The sequence below is a fragment of the Oncorhynchus keta genome, chromosome 36 (genome assembly GCF_023373465.1).
Source record: "Oncorhynchus keta strain PuntledgeMale-10-30-2019 chromosome 36, Oket_V2, whole genome shotgun sequence".
Classification (NCBI taxonomy): Eukaryota; Metazoa; Chordata; class Actinopteri; order Salmoniformes; family Salmonidae; genus Oncorhynchus; species Oncorhynchus keta.
The window spans coordinates 16549120-16572700 of NC_068456.1; the positions used below are offsets into that span (position 1 = coordinate 16549120).

Below are 23581 nucleotides of genomic sequence, written 5' to 3' on the forward strand. Positions count from 1 at the left end.
TCCACTATGGCCAAGACAAAAGAGCTGTCAAAGGACACCAGAAACAAAACTGTAGACTTGCACCAGGCTGGGAAGACTGAATCTGCAATAGGTAAGCAGCTTGTTTTGAAGAAATCAACTGTGACAGCAATTATTAGGAAATGGAAGACATACAAGACCACTGATAATCTCCCTCGATCTGGGGCTCCATGCAAGATCTCACCCCGTGGGGTCAAAATGATCACAAGAACGGTGAGCAAAAATCCCAGAACCACATGGGGGAACCTAGTGAATGACCTGCAGAGAGCTGGAACCAAAGTAACAAAGCCTACCATCAGTAACACACTACTCTGCCAGGGACTCAAATCCTGCAGTGCCAGACGTGTCCCCCTGCTTAAGCCAGTACATATCCAGGCCCGTCTGAAGTTTGATAGAGAGCATTTGAATGATCCAGAAGAAGATTGGTAGAATGTCATATGGTCAGATGAAACCAAAATATAACTTTTTGGTAAAAACTCAACTCGTCGTGTTTGGAGGACAAAGAATGCTGAGTTGCATCCAAAGAACACCATACCTACTGTGAAGCATGGTGGTGGAAACATCATGCTTTGGGGCTGTTTTTCTGCAAAGGGACCAGGACGACTGATCTGTGTAAAGGAAAGAATGAATGAGGCCATGTATAGTGAGATTTTGAGTGAAAACCTCCTTCCATCAGCAAGGGCATTGAAGATGAAATGTGGCTGGGTCTTTCAGCATGACAAGCATGACAATGATCCCAAACACACTGCCCGGGCAACGAAGGAGTGGCTTCGTAAGAAGCATTTCAAGATCCTGGAGTGGCCTAGATCTCCAGATCTCAACACCATATCATAGAACAACTTTGGAGGGAGTTGAAAGTCTGTGTTGCCCAGCAACAGTGTGTGAAAACACACTGCTCTATAGGAGATCTGCATGGAGGGATGGGCCAAAATACCAGCAACAGTGTGTGAAAACCTTGTGAAGACTTACAGAAAATGTTTGACCTCTGTCATTGCCAACAAAGGGTATATAACAAAGTATTGAGATAAACTTTTGTTATTGGCCAAATACTTATTTTCCACCATAATTTGCAAATAAATTCATTAAAAATCCTACAATGTGATTTTCTGGATTTTTTTTCTCATTTTGTCTGTCATAGTTGAAGTGTACCTATGATGACAATTACAGGCCTCTCATCTTTTTAAGTGGGAGAACTTGCACAATAGGTGACTAAATAGCTGACTAAATACTTTTTTGCCCCACTGTATATGCTGTGAACTCAATTTATTGATGGCATCATTCAGATAGGCCAGCTAGGAGACACTTGAATTGCAGTCCTGATTGTTTTTTTGTTATGGTTGATCCAAGGCTGAGCACATATCCAAAGCCATTGTGGCTTTCTAGCGGTCGTGTTAGCCCGGTGCTATTCCAGGGCTGAATGACTCATTAGCTTTGTGACTGCAATTATGTGAGGATTTCCAGACGCATGCGTTCCCTTTCCAACCTTTCATGAGATTAGCCGCTCAATCGAAACTAAGGGATTAAACGCCTCCTGTTTTGGTACACTGTGTCTCGCTCTGTTTGTGTGTATGTGTGTGTGTGTACGTGAGTGTGTGCATGTGTAACAACACCTTTTAACTGTGACTATATTCATGATATAGAACATCCCCTGGTCTCACACTTCACCCACTGAGTTGGACAGAAAACAGTGCATTTGCTTTTTCAGGGTGTATGTGGGTTTTATTTTGCCCGATGGCAGATCCGCTGACTTCCACTCTGCATTCACAATACTGCCAGGGTGGCAAGGGAAGCTTGGTCCTTCAAGTTGTTCCTCTGCAGGCCCATCGTAGCTGTAGAGTGAGTTTGTCCTTCGATAAGGACAGTTTGATGCAGTTTCCTTGTAGTCACCCAGGAACAGTGTTTGATAGGATCACATCCTGCTGGCAGCTTTTTGATAGGGCCAACATGGATTAAGGCGGGACAAATGTATTCACACTGGGTTCCTAGGAGTGGAGATGGAGGAGGCACAATGCCATTCCTTCCTCCCTCCATATTACACCTGCCGAGGCTTTTTAAGTCTTTTGCATTTAATTTGTTCTTGTGTTTGTGTTTAGAAAGGTTTCGTTTCCATGGAAGGCCTCGCAGTGAGATTGTGTAGTCTACCTGTGTCCTTGGGTTGAGAAATAAACTCGCAAACATTTCCCTCTTTTCTCACCCTTTCTGAAAACACACGGTAGAAGCTGATAGAGCGTGCTTGTGTGTGTGTGTTTGTGTATTCTCCACCTCTACAAACAGAGGACAACACCATGGCAAGACTTTGTTATTGAAAGCAGAAGCACTGAATCACTGTTTGTCAGCTCAACAGAACACAAACTGCATATAGATGGACTGGACACGTGTCTGTGAATGAATCTTTTCCTTTCACATTAAGATCCTCTAGGTATGGTTAAATCAGATGGTTTGTTCAAGGGCACTTGTGTCAAAGTCTCTTCTCTCTGCAGGTCAGCACCGGCCCACTTCAACAATATCATCAGAAATGTTGTTATATATCATATGAATCTATGTGTTGTTCAAGATCTTTAATTGTATATGTACAGTGCATTCAGGAAAATATTCAGACCCCTTGACTTTTTCCACATTTTGTGACATTTCATTATTATTCTGAAATTGATTAAAAAAAATTTTTTCATCAATCTACACACAGTATCCCATATTGACAAAAGGAACATAGGTTTTTAGAAATGTTTGCAAATATACAGTACCAGTCAAAAGTTGCACACACCTACTCATTAAAGGGTTTGTCTTTAGTTGAACTATTTTCTACATTATAGAACAATAGTGAAGACATCAAAACTGTGAAATAACATATGGAATCATGTAGTAACCAAAAAGGTGTAAAACAAATCTAAATATATGTTATATTTGAAATTGATAAAAGTAGCCTCCCTTTGCCTTGATGACAGCTTTGCACACTCTTGGCATTCTCTCAACCAGCTTCATGAGGTAGTCGCCTGGAATGCATTTAAATTAACAGGTGTGCCTTGTTAAAAGTTAATTTGTGGAATTTCTTTCCTACTTAATCGGGGGGGGCAGTGCCCCTGTAACAACAATGTTGGACCCCTTGTGGCCCCCCCTAAACAACACATTTTTGCTATCATTCTATTTTTTACAACCGTTATTAGACAGTGGCAATGAAGATTATGAACATGGTCTTTTGCCTGCTAATGCCCGAAGAAAACGATGACAACAATAACATCTAATGTAACTGGCCCCTCTAACAGTACAACCGGCCCCAGCTTGCCCCCCCCCCAGTTGAAATGGTCTAGAACTGTCACTGGCAAGAACATCTCAAATAAGCAAAGAGAAACGACAATCCATCATTACTTTAAGTCATGAAGGTCAGTCAGTCCGAAAAATTTCAAGTGCAGTTGCAAAAGCCAAGTTTGCCAAAAATGTTTGGTTTGTTAAATGTGTAATTTACATTTAACATTTACATTTAAGTCATTTAGCAGACGCTCTTATCCAGAGCGACTTACAAATTGGTGCATTCACCTTATGCCATCCAGTGGAACAGCCACTTTACAATAGTGCATCTAAATCTTTTAAGGGGGGTGAGAAGGATTACTTTATCCTATCCTAGGTATTCCTTAAAGAGGTGGGGTTTCGGGTGTCTCCGGAAGGTGGTGATTGACTCCGCTGTCCTGGCGTCGTGAGGGAGAGTGTTCCACCATTGGGGAGCCAGAGCAGCGAACAGTTTTGACTGGGCTGAGCGGGAACTGTACTTCCTCAGTGGTAGGGAGGCGAGCAGGCCAGAGGTGGATGAACGCAGTGCCCTTGTTTGGGTGTAGGGCCTGATCAGAGCCTGGAGGTACTGAGGTGCCGTTCCCCTCACAGCTCCGTAGGCAAGCACCATGGTCTTGTAGCGGATGCGAGCTTCAACTGGAAGCCAGTGGAGAGAGCGGAGGAGCGGGGTGACGTGAGAGAACTTGGGAAGGTTGAACACCAGACGGGCTGCGGCGTTCTGGATGAGTTGTAGGGTTTAATGGCACAGGCAGGGAGCCCAGCCAACAGCGAGTTGCAGTAATCCAGACCGGAGATGACAAGTGCCTGGATTAGGACCTGCGCGCTTCCTGTGTGAGGCAGGGTCGTACTCTGCGGATGTTGTAGAGCATGAACCTATAGGAACGGGCCACCGCCTTGATGTTAGTTGAGAACGACAGGGTGTTGTCCAGGATCACGCCAAGGTTCTTAGCGCTCTGGGAGGAGGACACAATGGAGTTGTCAACCGTGATGGCGAGATCATGGAACGGGCAGTCCTTCCCGGGAGGAAGAGCAGCTCCGTCTTGCCGAGGTTCAGCTTGAGGTGGTGATCCGTCATCCACACTGATATGTCTGCCAGACATGCAGAGATGCGATTCGCCACCTGGTCATCAGAAGGGGGAAAGGAGAAGATTAATTGTGTGTCGTCTGCATAGCAATGATAGGAGAGACCATGTGAGGTTATGACAGAGCCAAGTGACTTGGTGTATAGCGAGAATAGGAGAGGGCCTAGAACAGAGCCCTGGGGGACACCAGTGGTGAGAGCGCGTGGTGAGGAGACAGATTCTCGCCATGCCACCTGGTAGGAGCGACCTGTCAGGTAGGACGCAATCCAAGCGTGGGCCGCGCCCGGAGATGCCCAACTCGGAAAGGGTGGAGAGGAGGATCTGACGGTTCACAGTATCGAAGGCAGCCGATAGGTCTAGAAGGATGAGAGCAGAGGAGAGAGAGTTAGCTTTAGCAGTGCGGAGCGCCTCCGTGATACAGAGAAGAGCAGTCTCAGTTGAATGACTAGTCTTGAAACCTGACTGATTTGGATCAAGAAGGTCATTCTGAGAGAGATAGCGGGAGAGCTGGCCAAGGACGGCACGTTCAAGAGTTTTGGAGAGAAAAGAAAGAAGGGATACTGGTCTGTAGTTGTTGACATCGGAGGGATCGAGTGTAGGTTTTTCAGAAGGGGTGCAACTCTCGCTCTCTTGAAGACGGAAGGGACGTAGCCAGCGGTCAAGGATGAGTTGATGAGCGAGGTGAGGTAAGGGAGAAGGTCTCCGGAAATGGTCTGGAGAAGAGAGGAGGGGATAGGGTCGAGCGGGCAGGTTGTTGGGCGGCCGGCCGTCACAAGACGCGAGATTTCATCTGGAGAGAGAGGGGAGAAAGAGGTCAGAGCACAGGGTAGGGCAGTGTGAGCAGAACCAGCGGTGTCGTTTGACTTAGCAAACGAGGATCGGATGTCGTCGACCTTCTTTTCAAAATGGTTGACGAAGTCATCTGCAGAGAGGGAGGAGGGGGTGGGGAGGAGGATTCAGGAGGGAGGAGAAGGTGGCAAAGAGCTTCCTAGGGTTAGAGGCAGATGCTTGGAATTTAGAGTGGTAGAAAGTGGCTTTAGCAGCAGAGACAGAGAAGGAAAATGTAGAGAGGAGGGAGCGAAAGGATGCCAGGTCCGCAGGGAGGCGAGTTTTCCTCCATTTCCGCTCGGCTGCCCGGAGCCCTGTTCTGTGAGCTCGCAATGAGTTGTCGAGCCACGGAGCGGGAGGGGAGGACCGAGCCGGCCTGGAAGATAGGGGGACATAGAGAATCAAAGGATGCAGAAAGGGAGGAGAGGAGGGTCGAGGAGGCAGAATCAGGAGATAGGTTGGAGAAGGTTTGAGCAGAGGGAAGAGATGATAGGATGGAAGAGGAGAGAGTAGCGGGGGAGAGAGAGCGAAGGTTGGGACGGCGCGATACCATCCGAGTAGGGGCAGTGTGGGAAGTGTTGGATGAGAGCGAGAGGGAAAAGGATACAAGGTAGTGGTCGGAGACTTGGAGGGGAGTTGCAATGAGGTTAGTGGAAGAACAGCATCTAGTAAAGATGAGGTCGAGCGTATTGCCTGCCTTGTGAGTAGGGGGGAAGGTGAGAGGGTGAGGTCAAAAGAGGAAAGGAGTGGAAAGAAGGAGGCAGAGAGGAATGAGTCAAAGGTAGACGTGGGGAGGTTAAAGTCGCCCAGAACTGTGAGAGGTGAGCCGTCCTCAGGAAAGGAGCTTATCAAGACATCAAGCTCATTGATGAACTCTCCGAGGGGACCTGGAGGGCGATAAATGATAAGGATGTTAAGCTTGAAAGGGCTGGTAACTGTGACAGCATGAAATTCAAAGGAGGCGATAGACAGATGGGTAAGGGAGAAAGAGAGAATGACCACTTGGGAGAGATGAGGATCCCGGTGCCACCACCCCGCTGACCAGAAGCTCTCGGGTGTGCGAGAACACGTGGGCGGACGAAGAGAGAGCAGTAGGAGTAGCAGTGTTATCTGTGGTGATCCATGTTTCCGTCAGTGCCAAGAAGTCGAGGACTGGAGGGAGGCATAGGCTGAGATGAACTCTGCCTTGTTGGCCGCAGATCGGCAGTTCCAGAGGCTACCGGAGACCTGGAACTCCACGTGGGTCGTGCGCGCTGGGACCACCAGATTAGGTGGCCGCGGCCACGCGGTGTGGAGCGTTTGTATGGTCTGTGCAGAGAGGAGATAACAGGGATAGACAGACACATAGTTGACAGGCTACAGAAGAGGCTACGCTAATGCAAGGAGATTGGAATGACAAGTGGACTACACGTCTCGAATGTTCAGAAAGTTAAGCTTACGTAGCAAGAATCTTATTGACTAAAATGATTAAAATGATACAGTACTGCTGAAGTAGGCTAGCTGGCAGTGGCTGCGTTGTTGACTTTGTAGGCTAGCTGGCAGTGGCTGCGTTGTTGACACTACACTAATCAAGTCGTTCCGTTGAGTGTAATAGTTTCTACAGTGCTGCTATTCGGGGCTAGCTGGCTAGCTAGCAGTGTTGATTACGTTACGTTGCGTTAAAAGAACGACAATAGCTGGCTAGCTAACCTAGAAAATCGCTCTAGACTACACAATTATCTTTGATATCAAATCAAATCAAATCAAATTTATTTATATAGCCCTTCGTACATCAGCTGATATCTCAAAGTGCTGTACAGAAACCCAGCCTAAAACCCCAAACAGCAAACAATGCAGGTGTAAAAGCACGGTGGCTAGGAAAAACTCCCTAGAAAGGCCAAAACCTAGGAAGAAACCTAGAGAGGAACCGGGCTATGTGGGGTGGCCAGTCCTCTTCTGGCTGTGCCGGGTAGAGATTATAACAGAACATGACCAAGATGTTCAAATGTTCATAAATGACCAGCATGGTCGAATAATAATAAGGCAGAACAGTTGAATACACAGACGGCTATGTAGCTAGCTATGTAGCTAGCTACAGACGGCTATGTAGCTAGCTACGATCAAACAAATCAAACCGTTGTGCTGTAATGAAATGAAATGAAAATGTGATACTACCTGTAATGAATGTGTAATGTCAATTTTTATAGTTTACTTTGCTACTTGAGTGATCTCTCTCCGCTCTTTCTCTCCGTGCCACTTTCCACACAGACCTAGGCACGCCCAGCCCCCTTCCACTCAAGGAGCACATTTGATGGTCCTCAACCACGAGACACTTGTGTTTGGTCTGCATGATCAATGCAGCACATGCAACAATGTTGATGACAACAATGCTGTTTTCACGTTGCTTCTTAATATAAATCCACTAGCGTTCTATAATGACACTATTAGCTTGTGTTTCATACATCAGCAAACAGCTAGTTTGTCTTTTCTTAGCAAGTTGCCCAAAATCTTGTGAGGCGCTAATTGTTAGCCGCTAATGCTAATAGCTAGCTAGCTAACTAATAAATGTACTGAGTAAGAGCTAATACAGCCTAATACCAGTGATGGTGTAGACCTAAATCAGCATGTTGTTTGTGCAACAGTATCTTCTAAATCAATGAGGAATATGCAAAGCAAGAATACGTTAGCTACATGAAGAATTATACGATTATAAGGTCCCCTAGAAAACACCTATCAACACTTTAGTTCCTACCCTGTCACAATAACTCCTCCCTGGCATTTTAATTAATTGCCATCTTAAACAACACGATTCAAAGTGCACACTATTATATTCTAACTATAGAATTAGAATAGTCATTCTATTTCCATGATTACTACAGTTTTGCTCTAATTCTAAGTCAATTTGCAATTGCAACATTTGGTTAAAAATAAATCCTAAATTATTTGACCATATCAGGCAGCCCTACGTGGCAGTGTGTTAATTATTTATTATGTAAAGTACTTAAGTAAAAATACTTTCAAGTATACTTATTTTTTTCTTTTGGGGGGGGGTGTATCTGTAGTTTACTTTATTATTTTTATTTTTTACAACTTTTACATTTACTTCACTTCATTCCTAAAGAAAATACTTTACTTTTTATGCCATACTTTTTCCCTGACACCTAAAAGTACTCGTTACACTTTGAATGCTTAGCAGGACAGGAAAATGGTACAATTATATAATAGCCACGGATGTTCATTTCTTCTCCGCATTGTCTGAATCTGAGTACTTTCCCGATGATTTCTAGAACAGAAAAACATTCTAGCTGTTCTGATTGTTCTCAGAAACCAATGGATTGAGCCATTTACTAGAACGGTTGCGGATTGAACATTTGAAATTGGCTTTGATACTCTGATTGGTTGGAGATAATCCGATCGCTGATCACTTTGTTTTTTACAACCTCCCTACTTTTGACTGAAGTATGTAGCGAACTATATAGCAGCAAAATAATTACATTTAATTCAAAGAGCAAGCATTGTAGATGCACAGAGGTTAGGAAAAACCATAGAAAGGAAGAAACCTAGAGAGTACATGGCCATTTAAGCCAGATCGTTGTTCAATACGTTTAAGTTGACGTTTGGTACAGTTTACAGTTCAGTTTTTGTTTTTGTTCTACCTTGTTATTTTTAGTGCTACGTTAATATTGATTACTGTAATGTTGGGTTTGGAGCTTGCAGGAAAGGCATTTTACTGTACGTGTGCACGTAACATAAAAATAGTGAAACTTGAAACGAATGAGTTTACAATCAGATATGAAATACTGTCCTAGAGCAACGCCTGGGACCATACACATCTTGCAAAGGCCAATTTCCTTGGTTTCCTCAACATTTCCATTATTTGGAATTAAGTATCTTGTGGCATTAATTCACATAATAATGCTCCCACAGAACTTTGTCAGCTAGACTTGCAGATAGCAGTTCCAATCACAGTGTATAAAATAAATTGACCAACTTTCTCTTTTTTGTTTTTTAAGTGTTGGGGATACAAAAATGTAAAAATTTAACATTCATAGTAGACTACAGTACTTTGTATGTATGTATCTATTCCTTTTCTTTTTATTCACAGGATATGAATGACTTCTCCCCGGTGTTTAGCCAAGCGCTGTACAAGGGCCTGGTGGCCCCCAACGCAGAGAAGGGAACGGTCATCGCCACTGTGTTCGCTGAGGACCAAGACCCTCCTGTGAGTTTCACTGATCTCTCTGTGACTAATGATTCATATCAAGATTAATATGTATTGGTTTTATAAAACAACGTTTTTTGAAAACTTTTTGGGGCCGGGGACCCCTTTTGTGATAGCAAATTCATCAGGGAACCCCTCATAATTAGAACACAAATCAAGTGAGATAAAAAAAATATCATCCAAGGAGTTTCTAAACCCAGAGGCGCAACAATCACAATACTTCCGGGAACGCTTGTGAAACAGATCAAGCAGACCAGGCCAGTGTCAATGAGAGAAATTAAAAATGCTTCCTTATTTGTTCATTTTCTCAAGCTAAAGCCACAACCTAGATTTGAGTCAATGTCTTAAGTAGTTGAACATGTTATTACTCCAACCTCGTGAAAATATTCATTTTTCGGCCTGCAAATGTGCTGTTCGGTGCAAGACGACCGTTACACCTGATGACATGCTTCTGCGCATGAGCTTAGATAGCCAACGTTCCCATGACATCGCCTACAAGTGTGATCAGGGATTTCTATTGGAGAAACCGTTTCTTCATTCTGTACTGTCTTTGGTTTTACTATGACTTTGGCAGTGCATTGCCAGTTGAACCCGGTCTCGGACCCTGGGAAGGAATATTTTAATGGCCCGCCTCTTTTTCAGTTTTCAATAAATAATGGGGCTGAGATATATTTTCTTGTTGCAGCTTTAACATTAATATCCTGAAATTCTACAATTTTTCCATGAGGCAGAGAGAACTGCAGTTTTAAAGCTTCAATTATTGGTGGAGTACTGTAGATACCAATATCCCTATGAGCCTCCCAGGCCCATGTTGCCCAGGGTTAAGAACATAAATTGTAGAAACTTATTCCACTGATCCCTTGGCCAAACATTTTTTAAATGTCCAATGCAGCTGTTTTTACACCCCTTCAAATTAGTGGATTCGGCTATTTCAGCTAAACTCGTTGCTGACAGGTGTATAAAATCGAGCACTTAGCCCTGCAATCTCCATAGACAAACATTTACAGTAGAATGGCCTATAATGAAGAGCTCAGTGACTTTCAACGTGGCACCGTCTTAGGATGCCACCTTTCCAACAAGTCAGTTTGTCAAATTTCTGCCCTGCTAGAGTGGTAAACAGTAAGTGCTGTTATTGTGAAGTGGAAACGTCAAGGAGCAACAAAGTCTCAGCCGTGAATTGGTAGTCCACACAAGCTCACAGAATGGGACTGGCCATTTCTGAAGCTTCTAGAGCAAAAATGTTGTGTCCTCGGTTGCAACACTCACTGCCGAGTTCCAAACTGCCTCTGGAAGCAACGTCCGCACAGGAGCTTCATGAAATGGGTTTCCATTGCCGAGCAGCCGCACACAAGCCTAAGTTCACCATGCACAATGCCAAGCGTCAGCTTGAGTAGTGTAAAGCTCGCCGCCATTGGACTCTGGAGCAGTGGAAATGCGAGTGATGAATCACGCATTACCAGCTGGTAGTCCGATGGACGAATCTGGGTTTGGCGGATGCCGGGAGAACGCTTCCTACCCGAATGCATAGTGCCAACTGTAAAGTTTGGGGAGGAGGAATAATGGTCTGTGGCTGCTTTTCAAGGTTCATGCTTGGCCTCTTAGTTCAATTAAAGGGAAATCGTAACGCTACAGCATACAATGACATTCTAGACGATTCTGTGTTTCCAACTTTATGGGAATAGTTTGGGGAAGGCCCTTTCCTGTTTTGTTATGACAATGCCCTGTGCACAAAGCGAGGTCCATACAGAAATGGTTTGTAGACAACCGGGTGGAGGAACTTGATTGGCCTGCCCAGATCTCTGATCTCAACCCAATCGAACACATTTGGGATGAATTGGAAGGCCGACTGCAAGCCAGGCCTAATCGCCCAACATCAGTCCCCGACCTCACTAATGCTCTTGTGGCTGAATGGAAGCAGGTCTCCGCAGCAATGTTCCAACATCTAGTGGCAAGCCTTCCCAGAAGATTGGGAGGCTGTTCTAGCAGCATAGGGGGGGACCATCTCCATATTAAAGGGAAATGGAACACTTTGGGAAGTAAATCTAAACAAAGAGATGTATTCAATCCATTAACACTAAAGTGCATTTAACACAAAAACATCTCTATATTTAGTATTTTGATTGCCGACAAGGTTTATTTGAGCTATGGTCAGCGCCATTTTAAATTGCCATAGTAACGACCGGTGCCACTGGCATCACTGGCAGGAATCAGCAAATTGTCTGTGGTATTGAGAGTGAATCGAAGAACAGGATCTGCAGACAGCATTTTGCGGAGGCAGACTTCGAGATGAAGGGCACTTTCGATGCGGCAACCGGGAGTTTCCGAATGGAGAGGAGTCATAGGCCCACGTTGAAGCCCTCTGCTTGCGCCTCCGTTTGACATTTAGAGGGTTATGGTGTAGGGGTTACCGACCGACCGTCATCAAAAGCGACTGAGCGGAGGAGGCGACGAGAGTCAATGCAATGGAGCCCCAGAGGTAATGTTAACCGGTCATGACTGTTGTTGACTAGGCTAGTGTTAGACACTGGACAACTTTGTTGCAACTCTAGTTGAAGGTAACTAGCTAATTGTGTCTGAAGTGTTTTGTGTTACACCTCCCAGCAAATAACATTGGCAAGCAACTCAACTGCAACTAAAATTGCAACACAGTTTATCCATGTACTCCTGTTATTAGGTAAAGTTAGTTACTGTAGCTAGCTTCCACCTCAAATAGTCTAGTACTGTAATACATGTTGTTGACAGATTTGTTTTTGTAATGTTTTGTTAGCTCCACCTCATTAGCTAGACAGAAGTTGACATATCTAATGTTTGCTGAAGTGTGTGTGTGTGTGTGTGTGTGTGTTGACAAAGCATACAACGGGTAGCTTGTTAATGCCAACTGATGTGAGTTCAGTTGTCTTAACAAAACGTTTGTTTCTTTTTAAGATGACATCTTCATCCCTGAAAATGTTTTAATCCTGGAGGAGACTGTGCAGGAGGCAGGTGGTACATGCAAATACATGTTATGTCTAAGGCTATTGTCTATTTCAAGTATATGCAGTGACTCTTGAATATAACTATAGCCTACTAAATGCCTTAATTGTTTTCTACCAACAGGAAAGAACATTTAGTACAGCATGCCAAACTGACCCCTGGGTGCCAGTCTGTTCCTGTGCTGCGGTGGAGAAGAGGTCCACCGGGAACATCACTAAAGAGCTCAGGGCCCAGCTAGATTGGGCTTACGATCATCAGTATACAAACGAGTCCTGCCCCTACAGATGGAGCTGACGGAGAGTGAGATCAGTGAACTCGCAGAATCACAATCATCACAGTGCAAACTAAGATATACTATCAATCACTTTGGGGGAGCGGGATGGTGTTCCGAAAAATGGAGAAGGAGCAGGCCATTCAACAGCGAATTCAAAGATACACCCATACATAAAGGGAATCGGAGTGGAATTGTTTTTCCACTGATTTTTTTTTTTACCCGTTTCAATGGATGTGCTACCTTGTCCCGGTTCTGCTGTTTCAACTCTCTCTCTCTCAACCTATTAATGCTCAGCAATGAAAAGCAGTTACTCCTGAGGTGTTGAACTGTTGCACCCTCTATAACCACTGTGGTTATTATTTTGATGTAAAAAAGGCTTTTGTAAAATATATTTGATTGATTGTTTGCTCTGCTGGATGCTGTGTATTCGATAACTACCTGAGTGATGGGACATTTTTATAGTATCTGTAACATATTTTGGTGTGTATTTAATCTGCATCTTAACTTCTTAAAGTGGCAATCAGCAGTAGAAACAATAACAAAGGCACTCCCTGCTCCTCTTTTCGTAAAAAGTTAAGGGATGGGGCTGGAGAAATGTAACGACTCTCAAATTCATAGACAGGGCTATAGATACGAAGACTGACCATCTATGACATCAAAATTCTAATATTGTTTGTATGATCTGTTTCCACTACCATGTGCCCAGTTCGCTTTGGATAAAGGCGTCTGCTAATTGGCATATATTATTAATGTCTACTTTGACTCTGACTAGCTGCCCATTGTAGTTACTATTCCTTTCCAATAGATTGCGGCCAAAGCTAGTTGAAGTCACTACTCTAGCGACAGGGGTACGGGATTAGTGCACACTGAAAGTAGTTTTATCTTCAAAGCAAGTTTTTCTGGTTACGCTTGAACCTGTTTTTATAGTGAACAAGCTAACTAATACTATTTTTACATAAGGCGCAGGCATTAGGTCTATGTCTTACGCTAGGCTAGATTTACCAAATGAACTGGTTTTATTCAAACTTTTGCTCAATGCCTTTGCTTCTGGCTATGCACACTTTATGGAAGAAACGACACACGCAGAGACCTCGTCCAATTCTCTCTTGTGCCCATAGGGTGAGCTGGCGATAAACTGCCAGCCTATATGCTCTGCAATAAAAAAAAAAGCAAAGTTAGTCTGATACTGAAACGAAATCACAATGTATTTATAAAGAGCACGCCCCATTATTGGTTAGAATGAGATTTCATGAATCATGATGCTGTCTGCGATTGGAACTCTAGTCGTCTAATCTAAAGGTAAATGTGTTACCAATGCGCCAAACAGCGCTGATGATCAACATCGTTATAGGATACTGATTATATATATTGAGCACCGACACATCCAATAAATACATCGCAACCAAGACAGATTGACAGGAACCTCTGACTGGATGTAATACAGCCACCATCCAGACAGATTGACAGGAACCTCTGACTGGATGTAATACAGTCACCATCCAGACAGATTGACAGGAACCACTGACTGGATGTAATACAGTCACCATCCAGACAGATTGACAGGAACCACTGACTGGATGTAATACAGTCACCATCCAGACAGATTGACAGGAACCTCTGACTGGATGTAATACAGTCACCATCCAGACAGATTGACAGGAACCTCTGACTGGATGTAATACAGTCACCATCCAGACAGATTGACAGGAACCTCTGACTGGATGTAATACAGTCACCATCCAGACAGATTGACAGGAACCACTGACTGGATGTAATACAGTCACCATCCAGACAGATTGACAGGAACCACTGACTGGATGTAATACAGTCACCATCCAGACAGATTGACAGGAACCTCTGACTGGATGTAATACAGTCACCATCCAGACAGATTGACAGGAACCACTGACTGGTTGTAATACAGTCACCATCCAGACAGATTGACAGGAACTACTGACTGGATGTAATACAGTCACCATCCAGACAGATTGACAGGAACTACTGACTGGATGTAATACAGTCACCATCCAGACAGATTGACAGGAACCTCTGACTGGATGTAATACAGTCACCATCCAGACAGATTGACAGGAACTACTGACTGGATGTAATACAGTCACCATCCAGACAGATTGACAGGAACCACTGACTGGATGTAATACAGCCACCATCCAGACAGATTGACAGGAACCTCTGACTGGATGTAATACAGTCACCATCCAGACAGATTGACAGGAACTACTGACTGGATGTAATACAGTCACCATCCAGACAGATTGACAGGAACCTCTGACTGGATGCAATACAGCAACCATCCAGACAGATTGACAGGAACCACTGACTGGATGTAATACAGTCACCATCCAGACAGATTGACAGGAACTACTGACTGGATGTAATACAGTCACCATCCAGACAGATTGACAGGAACCTCTGACTGGATGTAATACAGTCACCATCCAGACAGATTGACAGGAACCTCTGACTGGATGCAATACAGCAACCATCCGCTGGGATTTTGTACTGTATCGCCACCATCTCTCTACAACATTATTTCATTCTCAGTTTCGGAGCGACTCATTCAGCCATTTTTGTGAGTTCCAAAATGTTCTCTCCTACCAGTGACGCAACAATGCCAATATGACGATTTACAGTTCGCCGTCGTTCTAAATCATAGTGTTTCCATTCCCCTTTAATGCCCATGATTTTGGAATGAGATGAGCGGGTGTCCACATACTTTTGGTTGTGTAGTGTATATGCAGTGCTTCTGCGGACCCCACTTTGAGAACCCCTGTTAAAGAGAACAGTGATTTCCACCGCTTAAGGCATCACAGCTGATTACACAAAATATTGTTTATTACACAGCATATAGTGAAATACAGCACTACCAGCAAGAACCAATGTTCTCTTCGTAAAAATAGCTACCTGATTGTGTTGCATCTGTTCTGTTCCCACAGTTGTCATAATGTGATGATTATTTCTGTTAAGTATGTTAAACAACACACTGTTCCAGTCTCACCCTTCTGTTTATCTGTCTCTGTCTTCATTGGCTTTGCCATGGCTGAGCAGTTCCACACCGACTTCCTGGAATATACCTATATTCTTTTGCCCGGCTGCAAACCAGAGGAATGAAATTACACCATACAGCACCATCATTTTGACACCCTGTTGCACTCAGAAATGATTTCCCTATCACAGGTGAGGCTGTACAGGGGCAGGGGGAAATCAGTATAGGTTTTTGTAATGCCTCACACCGCACTTTTACTGCTTCCCGTTCGCTCTGTCAATAGGGCAACAAGGCTATTACGATAAAGCAAAGACACATTTAGAATCTAATAAATGCTAGAGAACAAGGTTATTTTGTCCCCCAAAAAATGTGGTTCAGCTTCATCAACCCTATGCCAAAGGAAGGTGGGTTTATTGGCGGTGCAATCACCTAAATATTTTATAGCCCCGTAGGTGAGTCAGTATTCTACCTCACATGCTCCCTCTCTTTTCTTTTCTTTTGAGATTGGAGTTGTTTTTCATTTTAACAAGTGCTCAGCATAGTTACATCATGTCTTGAGGTCTGTTGTCTATTTTCTAACCTGGTCTGTATCCCTCTCTTTCCTTTTCCTTTATAATTGAATGACATGACTTTTTTTATAGTCTGCATCATTATATTTGACTCGTGTGAATTGTGTCCATCTAAAACATTGCAGCCATCAGACACAATCCTCATCTGACGCTTCTCGAATCTGCTCGTTATACCCTCCCGGGGGTCTGGAGAAACGGCCAGTAATTGTAGACTGGACTGGAACTTGGTGTGAAAGGACCGCCTGCTGGCTGTGTTCCCTCCAGGGTAGGGGGCCTCCGTGGTGTTTGTAGCAGAGGAACAGTACACGTCCCTGGGGTTCACTCTGAGCCTGTCAATCACAACCGTGTGGATCTGAACATTTCACACAACATAGTTAACCTGCACTCTCTGTGCATGTGTATTGTCCTGTCTGTCTGTCTGTCTGTCTGTCTGTCTGTCTGTCTGTCTGTCTGTCTGTCTGTCCGTAAGCACAGTAACAAGTGGACTGTAGTTGTGCCTCCTTTCCACAGCAGAGCTGATGAGGGAAACGGGGACGGAGAACAGAAATGGAATTCAATCTCTGACATGAACTGTTCTGTGTTTGGGCTGCACCAAACAGTTCAAAACACTTATTCAAATATTAATTTCGACTTGATTCCATGCAGAGACAAAGGCTGAGAATACAAAGGCATATACGGAAGCGTCTCATCTTATTGCTTACTAGAACTGAAGGAAATCAATTAGAGAAGTGTAATGAATACCTATTATTAAAGTCCTCGGGGCTCCCGAGTGGCGCAGCGTTCTGAGGCACTGCATCTCAGTGCTAGAGGTGTCACTACAGACCCTGATTCGATTCCAGGCTGTAAAACAAAACACTTTTTTTGAGGGCCTCTTCTTAAAAGAGGAGGATCCCATCAGCGTTCTATTGGCTAAGCTTACTATATTTATTTATCAACTTTTTAATATTAAGCACATTGCTTTTCTTTACAACAGGAGCATAGCCTACCTGACTGGCACAAAAATTAACCACGGGAAAAGCATCTTCCATTGGCTATATAAGTGCATAGATAATGGTCCATTCTAAATCAAAACTAATTCCACACATACTGTATATTATTTAGTAGGGCTGGGCGATATGACGATATATATTGTGTGATGATAGAAAAATGTCTATCGTTTTATATTATGCTCTATTGTTTATTTCGTTGTGTCGCAAATCACACTCTTTACGGCAATATTTTTTTCAAGTTACAGTATTTCCTTTATAACATTTTTAATGACATCACAAAATAACAACCGCAATTACATTATTATTCTTTAGATCGCCTCTTACCATTCCCCAAGTTCCATGTTAGAAATATTGTTCCAGTATTCACTCCAGAACGTGTTAGATTTTGGCAGAATATCATACTCTAATTCCACTGTGCATTCCACTGATTTCAAAACTTTCAAAACAAAGTGGAGAGCAACACCTTTTCAGTTCTACTATGTAATATCTTTCAAAAAGTTATGTTAGAAGGATTACCTACATATACTGAGCAGCTCATGTTATAGACAGAAGCATGCTACATGCCAGACTAATCTGAACTCATCTCTCGGCTTGTAGGCTTGTAGACTACATTTTCTTCATATCATAGACCTGTCTAAAATACATAATGGATTCATTGTGAAGGTGTTGGCTATATTACATTTCTTTATTAGACTTTTTAAAATGTAGAAGGTTCAAAGGTCTGCATCAGTGGCTTGTTGGCTATGCATGGAAGTCACAAGATACCAAACTTGTTTATGTAAATAATAACAGTTAATTACCGTGTAACCAGCAGCTGTTTGCTTGACAATCACCAGCTGACAAAAGTTTATGACCGCCACAGCCCTAGTCCCAACATACATTTCTTAGATGTCAAAGTGGTAAATATCTCCATCTTTGGTGAGTGTTTTCCCCAGCAGAAGACATAAAATATTTATGGTCTGTGAGCAAAAAGCCAGACAAGGGGAGTTGCTGTAAACCTGAAAGCACGAGTAGATATAGTAAGATGTTACTGTATCTACAGTCAAGTCAATCCCCATAGTACTGCTGTCTTGGAACCAGTATGAGACCTGCCATTAAATGTCAAATGTGGAAACTGGAAATGTTGATACTGAACTGCACAGTTTATAGGGGAAGGGAAATGGGGGAAAGGACATAATCTCATTTTTATAAATGTTTATTTTAAATAGGTGCATGGTCTCTGATCCTGGGGGCTTGTTTGGCCTTTCAACTCACACTGCAGTGGCCAAATGGCCTGGGGTTCTACATCTTAGTTGTTAAGGAACAGCATATTTTTATTTTATTTTTTTATTTCACCTTTATTTAACCAGGTAGGCAAGTTGAGAACAAGTTCTCATTTACAATTGCGACCTGGCCAAGATAAAGCAAAGCAGTTCGACAGATACAACGACACAGAGTTACACATGGAGTAAAACAAACATACAGTCAATAATACAATATAAACAAGTCTATATACAATGTGAGCAAATTAGGTGAGAAGGGAGGTAAAGGCAAAAAAGGCCATGGTGGCAAAGTAAATACAATATAGCAAGTAAAACACTGGAATGGTAGTTTTGCAATGGAAGAATGTGCAAAGTAGAAATAAAAATAATGGGGTGCAAAGGAGCAAAATAAATAAATAAATTAAATACAGTTGGGAAAGAGGTAGTTGTTTGGGCTAAATTATAGGTGGGCTATGTACAGGTGCAGTAATCTGTAAGATGCTCTGACAGTTGGTGCTTAAAGCTAGTGAGGGAGATAAGTGTTTCCAGTTTCAGAGATTTTTGTAGTTCGTTCCAGTCATTGGCAGCAGAGAACTGGAAGGAGAGGCGGCCAAAGAAAGAATTGGTTTTGGGGTGACTAGAAAGATATACCTGCTGGAGCGTGTGCTACAGGTGGGAGATGCTATGGTGACCAGCGAGCTGAGATAAGGGGGACTTTACCTAGCAGGGTCTTGTAGATGACATGGAGCCAGTGGGTTTGGCGACGAGTATGAAGCGAGGGCCAGCCAACGAGAGCGTACAGGTCGCAATGGTGGGTAGTATATGGGGCTTTGGTGACAAAACGGATTGCACTGTGATAGACTGCATCCAATTTGTTGAGTAGGGTATTGGAGGCTATTTTGTAAATGACATCGCCAAAGTCGAGGATTGGTAGGATGGTCAGTTTTACAAGGGTATGTTTGGCAGCATGAGTGAAGGATGCTTTGTTGCGAAATAGGAAGCCAATTCTAGATTTAACTTTGGATTGGAGATGTTTGATATGGGTCTGGAAGGAGAGTTTACAGTCTAACCAGACACCTAAGTATTTGTAGTTGTCCACATATTCTAAGTCAGAGCCGTCCAGAGTAGTGATGTTGGACAGGCGGGTAGGTGCAGGTAGCGATCGGTTGAAGAGCATGCATTTAGTTTTACTTGTATTTAAGAGCAATTGGAGGACACGGAAGGAGTTGTATGGCATTGAAGCTTGCCTGGAGGGTTGTTAACACAGTGTCCAAAGAAGGGCCGGAAGTATACAGAATGGTGTCGTCTGCGTAGAGGTGGATCAGGGACTCACCAGCAGCAAGAGCGACCTCATTGATGTATACAGAGAAGAGAGTCGGTCCAAGAATTGAACCCTGTGGCACCCCCATAGAGACTGCCAGAGGTCCGGACAGCAGACCCTCCGATTTGACACACTGAACTCTATCAGAGAAGTAGTTGGTGAATCAGGCGAGGCAATCATTTGAGAAACCAAGGCTGTCGAGTCTGCCGATGAGGATGTGGTGATTGACAGAGTCGAAAGCCTTGGCCAGATCAATGAATACGGCTGCACAGTAATCTTTCTTATCGATGGCGGTTAAGATATCGTTTAGGACCTTGAGCGTGGCTAAGGTGCACCCATGACCAGCTCTGAAACCAGATTGCATAGCAGAGAAGGTATGGTGAGATTCGAAATGGTCGGTAATCTGTTTGTTGACTTGGCTTTCGAAGACCTTAGAAAGGCATGGTAGGATAGATATAGGTCTGTAGCAGTTTGGGTCAAGAGTGTCCCCCCCTTTGAAGAGGGGGATGACCGCAGCTGCTTTCCAATCTTTGGGAATCTCAGACGACACGAAAGAGAGGTTGAACAGGCTAGTAATAGGGGTGGCAACAATTTCGGCAGATAATTTTAGAAAGAAAGGGTCCAGATTGTCTAGCCCGGCTGATTTGTAGGGGTCCAGATTTTTCAACTCTTTCAGAACATCAGCTGAATGGATTTGGGAGAAGGAGAAATGGGGAAGGCTTGGGCGAGTTGCTGTTGGGGGTGCAGTGCTGTTGACAGGGGTAGGAGTAGCCAGGTGGAAAGCATGGCCAGCCGTAGAAAAATGCGTATTGAAATTCTCAATTATGGTGGATTTATCATGATTTATCAGTGGTGACAGTGTTTCCTATCTTCTATGACTGGTGTTGGAATCCGAAATGGTGTGCCTTTATTGGTTGCCCTTGGGCAAGATACCGCACCTAGCCTATGCCATTATGTTCAACTGAAATGAAAATTCAGATAGAATGCTAACACTTTTGTTACAATATTTGGTAGGTGCAGTGTGCAGTTGCCAAACAAAAAGACATTTGGTTTCTGTTCTTATTATGCTCAGTTTGGATCTAACACAAATGCCGTATTCTACGCACACAGCCTGGATGTTACACACATGCCCCTTAGTGTATCCGTAAGCTCTCTCTGATGATTTCTCACAACCTTCGGCAGATGTATTTGTGTGAGTAAACCACCCAAGGGATCTAACATCTCTAACCCCCGCATTTGCTCAGTTCTGCCCAGTTTGACTCTACAGCACAGAAAACCCATTATGCTTTCTCAAGTCCCGCATTCTCAGTTCTGCTGAAGGGCACTGAAGTATTATCTTCTATTAGAAGACAGTAAGAAAAAAAAGTGTGGGCTTGAAAGTGGTAAATTGAAAAAGATAGTTATGAGATGATCAGCTATCTGAAAGCATTATTAATCTTAATTAAAGGGTCATATTAAAGTCCCAGCTTTCATCAATACCTTAAAATGGATTTGATTTGGGGATGGAGGGATAGGGTGGGTGTTATTTAACCCCAAGAGATGATGAGTTTCATCTATGAATACAGTAAAGGGTAATGTGATGAGCTGTCCTCCTACTGGTAATGAGGGGATGAGACCCTGTCGTGTAGTCACAGTGTAGCAGAGGTAGTTCATCGAGGTTCACTTGCATGGAGAGTACCTGCCAGAGAGAATAGTGAAGTCGGAAAACACACCCATGAGTCATATTCACGACCTAGGTTCGTGACCCGGTCAGGGGAATTGGGGATCCGTTAGCTTCTCAAGCTACTGTAGAGTTAGAGTAAAGCAAACTGTAAGTCAGTTCTTTCAGACAACTTCAACCCACCTGTGTGAAAATACTAATAAAATATTATAGCATCACTGCTGTCCCCTTGAGCAATATACAATATCAAAAGTAAAAACATTTGTGTTTTTTTATTTAACTTTTATTTAACTAGGCAAGTCAGTTCAGAACAAATTCTTATTTACAATTAAGACCTACCAAAAGGTGAAAGGCCTCCTGCGGGGACAGAGACTGGATTAAAAATAAAAATAAAATAAATAAAAAATATAGGACAAAACACATAAAATAGAGGAGTTCCCTCACCTAACATGTCTGTCTTGCCCCTGTGTTTCCGTCCCAGGGTACTCCAGCCAGTCTGGTGCGTTACAGAGTGGACGAGGACCAATCACCTTACAGCGGTAGCATCTTTGACGTGGAGAAGGGATCTGGGAGGGTCATCACCAGGGTCAACCTCAACGAACAGCCCAGCGTCACCTTCAAGGTATGATGATGATGGATGATTTGTATAGTACAGTTGCACTTTAAGATCTAATGCAGACCAGTGGGTCAGAAACGTGCACAGATTAAATCATACATTTACATTTACATTTACATTTAAGTCATTTAGCAGACGCTCTTATCCAGAGCGACTTACAAATTGGTGCATGCACCTTATGACAACCAGTGGAACAGCCACTTGCATCTAAATCTTGTTGGGGGAGAAGGGGGGTGAGAAGGATTACTTACCCTTACTTACCCTATCCTAGGTATTCCTCATACGGTGTCTTTCTTTCCTTTTTATATATATATACACTGCTCAAAAAAATTAAGGGAACACTAAAATAACACATCCTAGATCTGAATGAATGAAATATTCTTATTAAATACTTTTTTCTTTATATAGTTGAATGTGCTGACAACAAAATCACACAAAAATGATCAATGGAAATCAAATTTATCAACCCATGGAGATCTGGATTTGGAGTCACACTCAAAATTAAAGTGGAAAACCACACTACAGGCTGATCCAACTTTGATGTAATGTAATACAAGTCAAAATGAGGCTCAGTAGTGTGTGTGGCCTCCACGTGCCTGTATGACCTCCCTACAACGCCTGGGCATGCACCTGATGAGGTGGCGGATGGTCTCCTGAGGGATCTCCTCCCACACCTGGACTAAAGCATCCACCAACTCCTGGACAGTCTGTGATGCAACGTGGCGTTGGTGGATGGAGCGAGACATGATGTCCCAGATGTGCTCAATTGGATTCAGGTCTGGGGAACGGGCGGGCCAGTCCATAGCATCAATGCCTTCCTCTTGCAGGAACTGCTGACACACTCCAGCCACATGATGTCTAGCATTGTCTTGCATTAGGAGGAACCCAGGGCCAACCGCACCAGAATATGGTCTCACAAGGGGTCTGAGGATCTCATCTCGGTACCTAATGGCAGTCAGGCTACCTCTGGTGAGCACATGGAGGGCTGTGCGGCCTCCAAAGAAATGCCACCCCACACCATGACTGACCCACCGCCAAATCGGTCATGCTGGAGGATGTTGCAGGCAGCAAAACATTCTTCACGACGTCTCCAGATGGTCACGTCAGTCATGTGCTCAGTGTGAACCTTCTTTCATCTGTGAAGAGCACAGGGCGCCAGTGGCGAATTTGCCAATCTATATATATACAGTGCTGAAAAAAAATAAAGGGAACACTTAAACAACACAATGTAACTCCAAGTCAATCACACTTCTGTGAAATCAAACTGTCCACTTAGGAAGCAACACTGATATATATATATATATATATATATATATATATATATATATATACAGTGGGGAGAACAAGTATTTGATACACTGCCGATTTTGCATGTTTTCCTACTTACAAAGCATGTAGAGGTCTGAAATGTTTATCAAAGGTACACTTCAACTGTGAGAGACGGAATCGAAAACAAACATCCAGAAAATCACATTGTATGATTTTTAAGTAATTAATTTGCATTTTATTGCATGACATAA

The 23581-nt window shown here is 43.4% G+C and overlaps 1 protein-coding gene across 2 annotated transcripts in view; it reads left to right on the top strand.

The window, feature by feature from the left end:
• Positions 1-23581, top strand: part of LOC118369714 (protocadherin-15-like) — a 269223-nt gene that overhangs the window by 171267 nt on the left and 74375 nt on the right. For both annotated transcript variants that reach the window (XM_052498598.1, XM_035754342.2), the window contains exons 22-23: positions 9295-9411; positions 21927-22067. In XM_052498598.1, coding sequence (XP_052354558.1) covers positions 9295-9411; positions 21927-22067 — 258 coding nt within the window. The remainder of the gene's footprint in view (positions 1-9294; positions 9412-21926; positions 22068-23581) is intronic.